This window comes from Podarcis erhardii, assembly GCF_964252035.2.
Source record: "Podarcis erhardii genome assembly, chromosome: 14".
NCBI classification, from domain to species: Eukaryota; Metazoa; Chordata; class Lepidosauria; order Squamata; family Lacertidae; genus Podarcis; species Podarcis erhardii.
This window is the reverse complement of record NC_138503.1, coordinates 6,411,998-6,427,400: the sequence shown is the minus strand read 5'-3', so window position 1 is coordinate 6,427,400 and position 15,403 is coordinate 6,411,998. Positions and strand designations below refer to the sequence as shown.

Sequence of the window (15,403 nt, the reverse complement as noted above, 5' to 3'; positions counted from 1 at the left end):
CAGCTCACAATCTAAAAAGACATGACACAAAAGAAAAAAGAAACAGGAGGGAGGAGGGGGGGAAAGCAAATTCATACACTAATTCTGCAGGTCATGGAACTAGATCTACTACTCCAGATTCCAGGTTCTTTGAACATAATGGAGGAAATCAAACACTGACAAGGACTTGTCATTGAGCCTACTTAGTGGCAATGAAGGCAGCAAAGAAGGAATACTTTACTATCTCCACTGCATCCTCTTCATGCCATCCAGCATAGCTTTTCCAGGTGGTGCAGGACATTTCACAGTCTCTCCAGAAGAAGGTGACAGAAGGTGGTAGCTCGCTGTGACTTGTTTGCAAAGCAGTTTTAAGGATAAAATTGCTTGCATCCATGGGGACCTTGACTCCTTTAGGCACCAAGCAAAAAAACACTCTTCTCCTAGGCCTTTGGCTAATTAAACAACATAGGACCACAGGAGCCAGGGTGGGTATTATTTTTCTTGGTTGCTATGTTGCACATTTTACAATATAAAACTGCCCTGTGATCCTTGGATGAAGGGTGGTATACACATTTAATAAATAACAGTGTACAAGCCCAGGACACCTTAAGAACCCCCTTGCCCTAGGCATCCCAAGTTGATCACTGAGGTCATCTGGGAGAACAGGGTCCCCATGGAACAGAAGCTTGACTTATGTCAATGAGAAGTTGTGCCTTCAAGTGTTCTGGGCCCAACTTTGGAATTCCCTGCTTCTAGAAGTCAGATAGGCACCACCCCTGATGAGTTTCAGGTACCTGGTTAAAACCATATTTCAGGAGGCTGTTGCATCATGAATGCTTCTCTGGCATTTGAAAATTTCCTGATGTTTTCATTTAAATTTCTGAGGTTTAATTTATGTTGCATTGATTATATTTTTATTGCTGTAAGCCGCTTTGAGAGCTAGGTGATGACAAGCAGGGGCATGCACCTTTAAAATAAAGAGATCTAAGCACAATGGAAGGCCTGCTGCTACTCTCAGTAATGGTAGTTGGCAGCTGGAGGTATATCCAGGCAAAGTGGAGAGTGCCTAACTCGGGCACAGGCAAACCCGCCCTCCAGATTTTTGAGACTACAATTCCCATCATCCCTGACCACTGGTCCTGTTAGCTAGGGATGATGGGAGTTGTAGTCCCAAAACATCTGGAGGGCTGAGTTTGCCTATGCCTGGCCTGTTACTTCCTCTCCCTCTGATGACCTTCACAACTCCCATGTAAGTGTAAAATTTGGTTCACCACCTGTGGCTATTCCTAGACTGGGATAGCCTGGCCTCAGTCCATGCTCTAGTAACCTCCCTCTTGGACTACTACAGTGTACTCTACATGAGACTGCCCTTGAACACTGTCCAGAAACTGCAGCTAGAGTAGAACACAGTAGTTGGTGAGGGGGGCAGTCTGATGGGATTATGTGTCACGAGTCCTGAAAGCACTGCCTGTCTTAATGTTTTAAAATCATTTCACTTACTTTAATTGTATTGTTTTTCTGCCTCGTTTGCTGCCCTGGGTTGCTTTGGGAGAAAGGGCAGTGCAGAAACTTAATGAATAGAGTTTGTTGGCCTTGGTTTGGAATATTTTTAAGTTTAATTAACACTAATTAAAAAGGAGCACACTACAGTAATTTTCTTATGATTAACTGAAATAATCTGAGCATATTTCAGCACACCAACCCCACATTTGAGTCTTTATAGTAGGTCCATAAATTAGCAACAAAAAGCAATCCAAATTGGGGAGCAAATAAAACTATGATGAAAAGAAGGAAGTAAATACAGAACAGGTTGTGAGAGTTTCCACAGTCACCATCACTGAGACTGTATAATCCACAAAGGCAGAGAGGGGGAAAATAATTTCAAGTCTTGGCTGAATCTGCTAGCGATGTTTACAGGAATTGTGGGTCTGCTTCCCTACTGGTCTTCAGCTGTTAAGCTGTTCAGGTGTACAGGAATGGTCCCGCTTCTCTAGATGTGACACAAACTCTTTTTGCTAAAAACACATAATCCCACCAGACTGCCCCACTCACCAACTACTGCATTCTACTCTAGCTGGTTTCCGGACAGTATTGAAGGGCAGCCTCATGTAGAGTGTCCTGCAGTTGTCCAAGAGGGAGGTCACTATGCATGGACTGAGGCCGGGCTATCCCAGTCCAGGGAAAGCCATAGGTGTGGTGAGCCATAGGTTCAGCCCTACCAGGAAGATTTCAGAGATTTCAGGGTCTACTGTGAGTAGGACTAGCAATGGATGCAACCCTAAGGGGTGAAGCACTGTATAAATGGCTGAAATAAATAAATGAAATGAAAACAATTCTGTTACCTCCTTGGAATAGATAGAATATTTGGCAAATTAGCTTGCACATTACATATTCAATGGAAGAGGAATAAATGTGAGCGTGCCTAAAAATGATGAACAAACTTGTTAAGAGTTGAAATATGAATGGATATGGAAATTTTCTACAGCACTCTTCCAACTGTGCAAGCCAAGCAGGATATAACGGGCCAAAAGCTACCCCTTAGCAAAGGCAGAACTGAAACTTCCTATTTTGACAGGGGAAACCCCAACGCTATATATGCAAGTCTCCCCTGAAGATGACCTTGGCTCTGTGACTTCACTTTGCTGAAGTTTTATTTCTATTTAAATACTGATATTGTAAGAAGGGCACCTCCCGAAATATACTGGAAAACACCTGCCAAGTCAGATATGAGTGTGGACTTTGAAACGAGGAGGGGAATGTAGTTCACATTCTTGCAGCTGAATGATGACTGCTGCAATTATTTCAATTGTAACTTGGAAGTGTGTGGGCAGAGAATTTCTCTGGCACTATGGAGGTGCTACTGAGGTTGCCTCACATGGCTGATGCTTCCTGTCGCGTGATTTTGAATTAAAGTTATGGTCACACAAATATATGCTTTCTTTTCTCTAAGAATTCTGTGTCTTTCCCCTCACATCAACATCTTGTCCTTAGCTAAATTAAAATAAGTTCAACTTCTGAGTACCTTTAGAGCAATACAAAACAAAGACCACCTGATATAATAGAGCAGGGTTCCCCAAACTTGAGTCTCCAGCTGTTTTTGGACTACAAGACCCATCATCTCTAACCACTGGTCCTGCTAGCTAGGGATGATGGGAGTTGTAGTCCAACAACAGTTAAAGACCCAAGTTTGGGAAACTGCAGCAGAGGACTAGAGTTTGGGTTTTTCCCAGGTAGACTCAACTACCTTCCTCCAAAGTTGAACCACTAGATTCTAAGTGCATTTCAGTTTTGAGATTTGTGTATATGGTTTAAATGGCACTTTACAGAGTAACGTTAGCAAAAGAGATTCCTGCCCAAAAGAGTTCATGATCCAAATTTGGACTGTTGGCTAGGTGTAAGTCAACAGAGAAAAAACATTTCTCCCTTTGAAATGGAGCTGGTGTCTCTAAGTAGCAAGGCCATGCCTATAGGACACCAAAAAGACCTCATCTATGAAACTGCCTTGTCTACTGAGATCACCTGATGAGGCCACTTTACTCACATGTTATCCACTAACTTCTAAGGCAAAGGGGGGATGACCTCAGGCCCATTCCCAGGCCATGCTTCTCACCAGTCCTTCCGCATGCCCCCACCCTTGAGTGCTTTTATCTTGTTGTATTGTGTGCTTTTGTTTGGCTAGATGGAAGATGGGGAGGGGAGTCTATACCTATTGTACAAAGTGTCAACCCCCTCCCATTCATTTTTTGCATCTGGCTCTGCCCATCACCAGAATGCCCCCACCTCTGTTGTCCAAAAGGGAATGTGGCTGTTGGGCTGAAACTGGTTTTGCACTCCCTGTTCTAAAGTGAGGCTGGTGGAGAGACAGTGGGCCTTTTCTGTAGTGGTAAAACTCCTTCCTTCAAGGACTACTAGCCACAGTGGCTATGCTCTGCCTCCATAGTCGGAGACCGTAATGCTTCTGAATCCCAGTTGCTGGAGTCGGCAGGAGGGGAGAGGGCTTGTTTGTTTCCCAAAGGCATCTGGGTGGCCACAGTGAGAACAAGGATGCTGGACTAGATGGGCCCCCTTCCTCCTGATCTAGCCCTGGCGAGGATCACTTGGCGGAGGGTAACACTGGAAAAAAATGTTTTGTTCAGGCAATACTTTGGTTTGACTAGGGTTAATTCTTAAGGAGCTTTTGGCTCTCTTGGTTTTTTTGGGTTCCCCTACCATTCTTCATGACAGGGACATGGGTGGCGCTGTGGGTTAAACCACAGAGCCTAGGGCCTGCCGATCAGAAGGTCCGTGGTTTGAATCCCTGTGATGGGATGAGCTCCCGTTGCTCGGTCCCTGCTCCTGCCAACCTAGGAGTTCGAAAGCACATCAAAGTGCAAGTGCAAGATAAATAGGTACCGCTCCGGTGGGAACGTAAACAGTGTTTCCGTGCACTGCTCTGGTTCACCAGAAGCTGCTTAGTCTTGCTGGCCACATGACCCGGAAGCTGTTCGCTGGCTCCCTTGGCCAATAAAGCGAGATGAGCACCACAATCCCAGAGTCGGTCGCGACTGGACCTAATGGCCAGGGGTCCCTTTACCTTTACCATTCTTCATATTGTTAGGCTTGGTCTTGCAGAATTTATTTTGATACTGTCATGCATTTATGGGTGGTGGGAACCTCAGACACTACCACATTTCAAAAAAGTGGGATAAATAAATACTATATCTGTAGCTGTTTCACAAATCATGTGTCTGTTGCGCAGGAGCTGTGCACATAGAATACTTTTGCCAGGTACTGTACAGTTCCGCAAAGTGAGAATGCCCTATTTTACATTTTGCTTGCTTGCTCAGGTCAGAAGTAAGGTTCACTGAACTCAGAAGGATTCACTTTTGATCAGGTGACTGTAATTTCTTCTCAAGAAGAAACATCCTTTGCAGAACACATTTTACACTTTTGGCTGTGGCCTGCTTTGTTTTTGCTGATCTGAACTTTTTGAAACCCATTCACTTAGAAGAAATATTAGGAAAACACTCCCAGTTTGGTGGCTTTTTCTTAGGAAAAAAGAAAAGAAAGCCCAGACCGGTCCAATCAGTTGGAAAACGGAAACACGATGATGCAGTCACTGTTCAGCCAAATATCTGATAAACAGGATGGGCTGTGGCATGGACCTCATCCCAGAGGGAAGGAAGGAAGGAAGCCTATTTCAGCGGGATCTTGGACGTTTAGGATGGAAGCAGATCCACTAAGTGCTGAGCTTTCTCCAGGAAGGTTCGAAGAAACGGGAGGTGTAAGGCTGGAACATGAGTCTGGCTGGCTTCAGTATTTCTGTGAGAGCTGAGACTTCTTCATCTAAAGCCATCCATGTCCCCTTCTGAATAGAAGGGCTTATAGCTCAGTGGCAGAGCCTCCACTTTGCAGCAGGCAGACGGTCCCAGGTTCAATCCTCAGCATCTCCAGGTATGGTTAGGAGGGAACCCTGCCTGAAACACTGGAGAGCTGCTGCCAGTCAGTGTGACAACAATCTGACTTGGTATAAAGCAGCTTCCTAAATCTAGGACTTGCCGATCAGAAGGTTGGTGGTTCAAATCTCCGTGACGGGTGAGCTCCCGTTGCTCGGTCCCTGCTCCTGCCAACCTAGCAGTTCGAAAGCACCTCAAAGTGCGGGAAGGTAAACGGCGTTTCCGTGCGCTGCTCTGGTTCGCCAGAAGTGGCTTAGTCATGCTGGCCACATGACCCGGAAGCTGTCTGCGGACAAATGCCGGCTCCCTCGGCCCATAGAGCGAGATGAGCGCCGCAACACCAGAGTCGGTCACGACTGGACCTAATGGTCAGGGGTCCCTGTACCTTTAAGTCTTCCCAAGGGGGCAAACCATTGTGCCTTCACTCTAAGGAACAGTATCTTTTCTAAAAAAGCAGCAGTAAGGAGATGCTAGTTCACCTCAAAGGAAATAGTTCTACGTGTACTCTTGAGGCGCTTATAAAACTTAAAACTCTAGCTCCCACTCGGAGAATTTTAGAGTTGGAGGGGATACCAAGGGTCAACCAGTCCACCCCCGCAATGCAGGATTTACAGGTAAATCATCCGTAAAAGATGGCCGTCCAACCTCTGCTTAAAAACTTCCAAAGGAAAGTCCAACACCTCTTGCTGGAATCTGCTTCACTCAAACAGCTCTTACTTTCAGAAAGTTTTTCCATATGTTTAGCCAGAATCCCCTTTCTTGTAACTTGAATCAGTTGGCTGGAGTCCTACCCTCCAGATCAGGAGAAACAAGCTTTCTCCACCCTCCATGTGACAGCCCTTAAGATATTTGAAGGTGGCCAATCATATCTCCTCTCAACAGTTCCTCATAAGGCTTGGTTTGCAGACCTTTGATCATCTTGGTCGCCCTCCTCTGCATAGGTTTGTCAACACCCTTCTTAAATTGTGGTGCCTAGAACTGGACACAGGACTCCAGGTGTATTCTGCAGAATAAAGTGGTACTATTCTTTCCCTTGACGGAGACTCTATACTTCTGTTGATGCAGAGTAGAGTAGCACTAGCTCTTTCTGCTGCTGCATCACACTGTTGATTCATTGGCCATCATTGGGCATTAATTAGTATTGTTAACGATTGGTTTTAATGATACGACTTCTTAGCTCCACATGCGCCCAAAGCGCTTTGCAATTAACTTTATAAATAGAAACGACTTATATATAAGGGAGAAGGAGGCGGAGCCAAGCACCCTAAAAACGTCGGGACGCGTTTGCTGCAGCGCCTCTCTGGCTCCTGCCGAAACGGCTGCCTAGGAAGCGAGCGAAGGCGTAAAGGCGCCACCGAAGTGTTTTGGCCCCGCTGGGGAGCCGTAGGGCGCTTCCGGAAACATGGCGGCGCCCACCGGGGGCCGGAAGCGGCGGAGGTGCCGCTGCTGTGTCCGTCCCCGCCCGCTCTCCTCCTGCCTCCGGGACCATGCGGGCCTTCCCTCCCCGGGCGAGGCATGGCGGCGGCGGCGGCGGCGGCGCCGGAGCAGCTGCGAGGCCGGAGCCTGCCGGAGCTGCGGGAGATGCTGAGTCGGCAGGAGAAGCTGCTGGGGGACCGGTGAGAGGCCGGGGCGGGGAAAGGGGGGCCGGGGCGGGGAAAGGGGGGCCGGGCCGACTCCCCCTCCGCGGCTCAGGCGGGGCTGGGCGAGCAGCTCCCCTTCCCCTGGAGGGCGGCGCTCCCTCCGCTTTTGCCTTTCGGGGGGCGCCCCTTGAACCCCGGGACAATATTAGTAGCAGTAGTAGTATTAACGATATTATTATTATTATTATTATTATTATTATTATTATTATTATTATTATTAAACCGCCCTTCACCCAAAAGCCCAGGGCGGATTACAGCATCAAAACGCAATTATAAGTTATAAGAACAGTTTAAAACAAGTTACAGATAGGTAGCCGTGTTGGTCTGCCATAGTCAAAACAAAAAAAATTCCTTCCAGTAGCACCTTAAAGACCAACTAAGTCAGTTCTTGGTATGAGCTTTCGTGTGCATGCACGTATCTGAAGAAGTGTGCATGCACACGAAAGCTCATACCAAGAACTGACTTAGTTGGTCTTTAAGGTGCTACTGGAAGGAATTTTTTTTAGTTTAAAACAACTTACACAGCCCTTTGTGCTGGTACCGCCGTGAACGTGGTCTTTCAAGCATTTCTGTTATTGTCCTATTTCAGAAATGTATCTTTTGCCTACTTTTCTACGAAAATCAATAGCTGGTATTTACGTGCTGCTTTCCTGCTACTTGGTGCCCCTCAAAGCATCTCACAGTCAATAAATAACACACACACACACACACACACACACACACGTGAGAGAAAGGATAAGACATAAAGCTTTTGGTCTGCTTGGCTCACTGTGTTTTTCACTGAAGAGCAGCAGCTCTCCAGAATTTCAGGTGGAATTCTGGGCCAGCCCTTGTTGGTGATGCTGAGGACTGAATGTGAGGCAGATGCTTTAGGTCCTTCTCAGATATGACAAACTAAATAAAATTGTGCAGCACCAATAGCAAAAGAAACACTAGAGGCTTCTATGGAAATGGTTGTCACATATAAATTGCACACATAAATGCACACTGCCAGTGAGCTGCTGTTTTTTAATTCAACTAAAACTGTTTTATCTAAAAATTAAATGTTGTTGAATGTGATATGAAAATAGAAACACTGCAGGCACACTGATATGCCTATTGTCACCTGTGAAATGTTAGAAGATCTCCCCCTCCAGAAATGAAAGTTCCAAGTAAGGGTGGCCAAATGTCACATAGGGTCATATGTGCCCCTCTACCCTGTTTTATGTGCCAAGGCTGGGGGGGGGGCGTCATTTCCTTATCTCATTAGCAGCATGAGATTGGGCTGTGGCTCAGTGGTAAAAGCATCTGTTTTGCATACAGAACAGTCTCTGGTAGGAAGCTGAGAATGCAGCATGAAATCCTGCTGTGAGTACAGTACCAAGCTAAATAGGTGAATCATCTCATTCAGTATAAGGTAGCTTCCTATGTTCCTATGATGCCAACTTCAAATACTGTACAATATGGCAATCTTGGTAGTTTCAACATTTTTAGTTTTCTTTATTAAATACAAGTAAAATAAACATGCTTAATTAGATTGTTCTCTAGGACATAAAAAGATTTTATTATGCAAACAATTTCACCCCAGAAAATCTTCTGGAAAAAACCATGCTGTTGCATTTGACAACCTCAAACAAATAGAAGAGATAGTAGCAGACTGTTTGCTAATGGGCTTCAGAGGAATTCAAAATGTGAATTAGAACTCATCCTTGAATTCTGTTTACCTTATTGTGTATCTTCATCACATCTATTATAGGAAATTTGTATCCAGGCTTCCGGATAAAGGTAAAAAGATATCCAACTTCGTTGAGAAATTGAAGATTGCCATTGCAGAAGAGGAAGAGCTGCAGAGAACAACTGAGCTTCTATCTGCTGTTAGATTAGAGTTCCAGGAAAAACAAGAGGCAATCAAATCTAGCAAACAAAAAGGGGTTGTCAGCAACAAGTCAACATGCCGAGACCCACCTCTTATTTCTGAACGTCACTACAATGAGATTGAATCATCTCTGCAGAACAAGCAAAGTGTCTGGACCAAGAAAAGAAGCAAAGCAAACAGAAGTGCATTAGTACGACAAGCCCCTGAGGACACCAGTTTTCCTCAAGGAAGCAAAAATGTTTTGGAGGTGTCAATAGCCAGGCTTCCAAAAGATGCTCAGGAGGCTCCCAAGCGAAATTCTCTAGACAAAGCTGAAAATCCAGCACATTCTGCAAGCAGCAGCAGTGAAGCACTGGTGGATGCCTTCGAAAGAATTTCAGTTGGAGGGGGAGAGTGTGGGGAGAACTCTGAAAATGGGCAGAGTTTTGACTGTAAAGGCCGTGCTTTTCAAAACTTTCCAAATACACCACCCAAAACTCCACATTACATGGAAGTGCTGGAACTGAGAGCGAAGAACCCTGTGGCAAAAAGAAGCAGATTTAAAGCTAATGTGTGAGTACTGTAGGAAACACGCTCTTGCAGAGAGATCTTTTGCTATAACCACAAGTGTGGGTATGTTTTATGCATACTGGGAAGTTTATGATACATATTTTGGGGAATAAATATTTTTTAAAGGTAGGATTATAAAATAGTTATTCTTTGCTGTGATACATTAGAATCATAGAATTGTCCAACCCCTGCAATGCAATGCAAAACCACCAAGCTATGGCCTTTTCCCGAATGCAAGGGGAGCTTAGCCCAAGCAGTTCAGAGCCACAGGGGTCTCTTCCACTTAGAGACCCCTAAATTCTCTCTTGGCCGAATGCCAGGTGGACTTGAAGGAAACCAGGCAGCAGCTGCCACCTGACCAGAGCTGCCATTTTCTCTGCCATGGAGAATACATATGAGAATACAAAGTGCTTCAGTCCTCTTATAAGCCAAAATCCTTGGGATAGAGCAAGATGGGGGGGGGGGTCATTTTAATTCCTTGATTGCTTCATGGCCCCACTCTTCTGTGCAAGCACAACTGAGGAAGCTTCCCTGAGCATCAGATGTTAGCCTCAAACTCATCCAGACCTGAAATTTCAGAGCGGAATAAGAGTGGGGGGAAGGAGCAACTTTATGTGCCAGAGAGCCAGGAGGCATTTCATGAGCTGTGCTCTTGGTTTCTTCTAGATTGCTGGCTGAGTCAAGTGGATCGTCTTGTGGCTCTCCAGATATCCCTTCACCTAGAGGTCCCCCCTTTCCCCTTTCTGCAGAGGAAAAACGCCACAGAGATAAGAAGCACTTGGATGACATCACAGCTGCCCGGTTACCCCCTCTTCATCATGAGCCTACGCAGCTGCTCTCCCTAAAAGATTCAATAGCGATTCAGATCCAACAAAAGGAAGCTTATGAGGTATGGATGAAACCACTGGTGCTTTGCATGAGCTCCTGTTACATATTATGGGGACATGCAGATTGGGGTGGTGGAGGGGGAGAAGTGTCTGTTAGGATTTTGTTCCAAGGAGGGAACTCCTTGACCCCAGAGTTAGAACAGCTTGTCGTGGCAAAGAGGCTTCAGTACTTTTGCTTTGCCTTGGGCTGTGGAGGACAGAGGAAAGAAAGGAGGCACAAGGTCCAGCCCCAGCCCCAAACCAACATCAGGGAGAATGCATTGCTTGGTGGTACAGCACAGCTTATCCTGCAGCATGTGCAGGCTCAGTGGAAAGGTAGCAGGAGGTGGGAGAGACGTGCCGTGCATCATGTGGGAAAGGGGGGGTAGGAAACTTCTCTCTCTCCCATAATACTAGAACTCAGTGGGGGTCATCTGGTGTAGCTGGAGGGTGGAAGGTTGAGGACAAGCAAAAGAAAGTACTTCTACATGCAAAATACAGTCAGATTATGGAATTCACTCCCACAAGAGGTAATGGTGGCTATCAATTTTAGTGGCTATAAGAGAGACTAATTCATGTAGGATAAGACTATCCATTGCTACTAGTCAAGATGGCTGTGTTTTAGACCCTGTTAGAGGCAGTATGCTCTGCAAGCCAGCTGCCGAGTGCTGTTGTGCGCCGTTCTTGTGGCTTCCCGTAATGGGAACCTGGCAGGCCACTATCAGGAGAAGATGCTGCACTAGATGAGTCCCTTTTGGCCTCATGCAGCTGCTGCAGGGCTGTTCTTGTTTCTGCCTGAGATATTGGAAAACTATTGCCAGTCAGAGGAGGCAATACTTTGATCAGTGGCCTGACTCAGCAGTACCAGTATTCAACTTCACCCAAAAGATACTGCTTTCTAAAAACACTTGGATAGGAATGTTCTGAATAGAAATGTTCAGAGCAAACTTAGCTTATTTATTTTGATATTTATTCCCCATTTGTCTGTGATTGCAATCTAACTCATGTTATCTTACAAGTAAAAATACGCAGATTGCAAATAAGCCAGCTTTGCATAGCTTTGAAATTCTACATGCTGAATTTGAGTTATGAATCTTTTTCATATGCACATCCACTTAATTTACTTGCAAGCCTTAATTTAATTGAAATGCAGGTGAGAATGGAATGAATACAGAAGAGTATCGGGCACTAAATTAATACTGTCTTGTCACGCTCTGTTTGTTTTCTTTTGCTTATTCTGATGTTAATAAACAACTTGGGACGGTTTGTCTGTAATTAAATTACAAATAATGTCATATCTGGTCCAACCATCTCGGATTTGTAGACTCAGCTAGATAAACATCAGCCAGAGTTGATTTTTTTCTCTGAACACCTTCGCCTGAAGTGCAGTTTGCCTGTAAAGGACAATTACTTCCAGCATTTAACAGCTAGTTTGCTCTATGATGTCTCTTTCTTTCTTCAAGTTCATGAATTAATACACTGGTGTTGAAACTCAGTGGTTAAGGATGCCAGAGAAAAGAGAGGACTGGATCTCCCTCTCCACCTACCTGCTTGAACTGGGCTTTTTGTCCTTAGGGTCCCCTTTGCCATCTTGTTCTGCAACTCTCTCTCTCTCTGTGTCCAAATACTTCCCAGTGTTCAGCACAATGTGTCAAAGTTGCTTTGGCACTGTGAATGGCGGTCTTGTTTTCCCCCACCCCTCTTCTCCACAGCCTTTCTTTCTAGCATGGCACTGCGCCTCGACACCAGGGGATTCTGTGGGCAGCTCATAGTATATGGCTTTCTGTGGTGTGTTTCTGTTGAGCCTAGGGACCACCCTAGCATTTACTCACTTTCAGTAAATGGTTTCTCTTCTCTGTTTTTATAGGAAATGCTAGCCAAACTTGCAGCCCAGAAGCTTGCAGGCAGACTAGGCCCTCAGATGGCCAGCTATGAGCCAGAGGGGGAGACGCTGGGCAACTACAGAGAAGTGAGGGACGAGGAATGCTACAGCTCGGCTGAAGACTGAGTCCAAGGCAGAATCTGCAGAGGACGCCTGGGCGAAGACTCAGAAGGATGGCAGTGCTTTTTGCTCTTGTGGGCTGCTACATCTTAGCCCAAGGACGTTAGGAGTGCTCACCTGAGGGGGCCCTGGATTAACCAGAGTGCTGCAGAGGTTTCCAGATTCCCCGTTCCCTTTGCTGTTGCTTGCCAAAGGAGTTGGTGCATTTTGAAAGCTTGTAAGTCATCGAAGCAGCAGTCCACAGTGGCCTGCCTCACTTGGGTTTGTGCAGGGGCACACTGAGTCTGCTGTGCCCCCCATGTAAAAGGGGGAGGCAGCAGATGCAAGAGAGGCAAGTCTTTGCCTTCTAGTCTTCGACTGATTCCAAACAAATGTAGGATTTGTTAACTTGTGTAAAAGATTACAAATATTTTCTATTTAAAAATACAAGTGTTGTGTTTCTATATTTTTCTATGTGGCATTAAAATTCAGGAGCAGCATTTTTCAGTGTGTGTCTCCTTGTGATGTCAGGGTTAAAATACCTCCCTGTCAGTTAGTTGCGCTGCCTGTGAAGGCATCTCCTGGATCAGGGCTGACCAAACGGGGGGGGGGGGGGGAGAAGTGTACATCTCTGCTCTGTAGATATTTGCTGTGGGGAAGAGAAGATCCAACTCTTTGCAGATCAATAGTTTCTAGGAGTGCTGCAGGTTTGAGGCACATGTCCTGGGGTGGAATGAAGGCATTCAGAGGCAGGAATTGACTCAAGAGGCAGATCAGTCATAGTTCTTCACCTTCTCGGAGTATGTCCAGTTCAGTTCTGGCAGGTTTCCTTTTGCTGCCTTCTGATTAAACTTTGATGGAGCCACTGTTGGGGTGGTTAGATAGAGCCCTTGGGACTGTGGCAAAGGCTCATAGCATAGTGTTAGTACACATGATTGGCATGCAGAAGATCCTGGTTCAATCGCAGCATCTCCATGGGGTTGTGTGAGACTCCCTGTTTGAAGCCCTGGGAAGCCTCAGCTTGCCAGCGTAGCAGGTCATGCGCTAGATGCACTAGTGAAGGCAACTTCCTCTGTGTTGGCTAAAGTGTGGGGATGGCTAACCTGCCCATGGGATGCAGCTACCCCCTAAAGAGGTTATTTTGTACCTCCTTAAGACCCTCACCCCAATTTCTCTTAAAAAAACAAAAACAAAAGCTAATTTTGAAAGGTCTTTTTACTGCTTCAAGTCTCCTGCTGTGAGACCATGGTCAAAAGGTTTTTTTGTGACCTCCCAAGCCACTCCCAATTTTTAATTTTAATTATGTGTGTGTGTTTCCATTTCGGCATAGTCCATGGGTAGGCAAACTATGGTCTGGGGGCTGGATCCGGACCAGTCACCTTTTAAATCCAGCCCGTGGACGTTCCGGGAACCAGCGGGTTTTTACATGAGTAGAATGTGTGCTTTTATTTAAAATGCATCTTTGGATTATTTTGTGGGGCATAGGAATTCATTCATCCCCCCCCCCCAAAAAAATATAGTCTGGCCCCCCACAAGGTCTGAGGGACAGTGGACTGGCCCCCTGCTGAAAAGGTTTGCTGACCTCTGGCATAGTCCATCATCTTCATCAACCATCCTGTACTCACTGGCCTCTCCCACAGGCCCCCTACTGTGTATCAATGATGCCAGAATGGTTTTGTGAGACCCCACCATTTGCCCTTAAAAAAAAAAGTCCCTGTCCCCCTTTACGCATAGGCTACGTACTCAGTTTGACATGTGGCCCCCAGTGTAGTGGAATCCAGTTCTAATCCTACTCCAAATAGAGCCATTGAAGTTAATGGACATGACTAATTTAGGCTCATTAATTCCCATGGATCTACTCTGAGTAGGACTTGTTAGGATATGGCCCTCTGCTTAGACTTGTTCTGCATCACCCAAGCACTTGCTTCTAGCCTCTCAATGGCAGTCAGTGGTGCAGTGAAATAGGGGCCTCATTTGAGACACTGCCTTGTGGGAGTGATCCACATCACATCTTTAATGTGGTTGCCTTCAAAGCTTCCTACTTCCCACCATCTAGTCCAGAGAAGATACTTGATGTGTGTGTGAGAGAGAGAAAGATTACACATGGAAAACATGGTTCTTTCTTTCCCACCACCTTTGCCTAAAATGGTGAACACCAGATTAATTTTGTAGCACTACACTCCTTTGAAGATATACTTTATTTTAAATGCTGTCAGGTTTCTGATGGTGGCGGAATCTGCTCTGGGGTGTAACATAGTTTAAAATCTTAAATGCATCAACAAAAATGTACTCTAGGCTCCTTAAAGTCAGTGAAAGTGTTGCCATTGGGCTGCTGGGAGAGCAGGGGGCCTTGGGAGAAGGATGTCTTAGTCCACCCAAAGTGTAAGGTAAAGGTAAAGGGACCCCTGACCATTAGGTCCAGTCATGACCGACTCTGGGGTTGCGGCGCTCATCTCGCTTTACTGGCCGAGGGAGCCGGCATACAGCTTCCGTGTCATGTGGCCAGCATGACTAAGCCTCTTCTGGCAAACCAGAGCAGCGCACGGAAACACCGTTGACCTTCCTGCTGGAGTGGTACCTATTTATGTACTTGCACTTTGAACTGCTATGTTGGCAGGAGCAGGGACCGAACAACGGGAGCTCACCCCGTCGCGGGGATTCGAACCGCCGACCTTCTGATCGGCAAGTCCTAGGCTCTGTGGTTTAACCCACAGCGCCATCTGTGTCCCTACCCAAAGTGTACCTCTGTTCAAAACAGTGGGAGAGGTCTAAGTCCTCTTGCCCTTCTTTCTTTTGCCCTGTAATTCTGCTGCACCACCCCCTACTTATTCCCCCCTCAGCCTGTTTCTTCTTCCTACCTGCTGCTCTCCATGCTCTCCCTGAACTCTCCTGGAGTCCCATTAACTTTGCAGCGTTTCCTCCTTGTGCTCTTCTTGACTATGATGTTTGCTGTCTGCAATGGGGGCTCTTTCCCCCTGCACAGTACCGTTCGACATGGATGCATTTGTGAGCAAATTCGGTGAATTACAGTTTTCAATTAATAACAAAGTTTATGAGTAAGAAATAGGCTGTGTTATAAGGCTGGTTTCTACGAATTG

General features: G+C 46.0%; 1 protein-coding gene across 1 annotated transcript in view; it reads left to right on the top strand.

The window, feature by feature from the left end:
- The window catches only part of MYZAP (myocardial zonula adherens protein), a 62,475-nt gene extending 49,668 nt beyond the window's left edge, over positions 1–12,807 (top strand). Inside the window, exons 14-17 of the mRNA XM_081840702.1 lie at positions 6,636–7,030; positions 8,790–9,461; positions 10,125–10,347; positions 12,192–12,807. Of these exons, the coding sequence (XP_081696828.1) occupies positions 6,636–7,030; positions 8,790–9,461; positions 10,125–10,347; positions 12,192–12,332 (1,431 nt within the window). The 3' untranslated portion in view covers positions 12,333–12,807. The remainder of the gene's footprint in view (positions 1–6,635; positions 7,031–8,789; positions 9,462–10,124; positions 10,348–12,191) is intronic.
- The last annotated feature ends 2,596 nt before the right edge of the window (positions 12,808–15,403 follow it).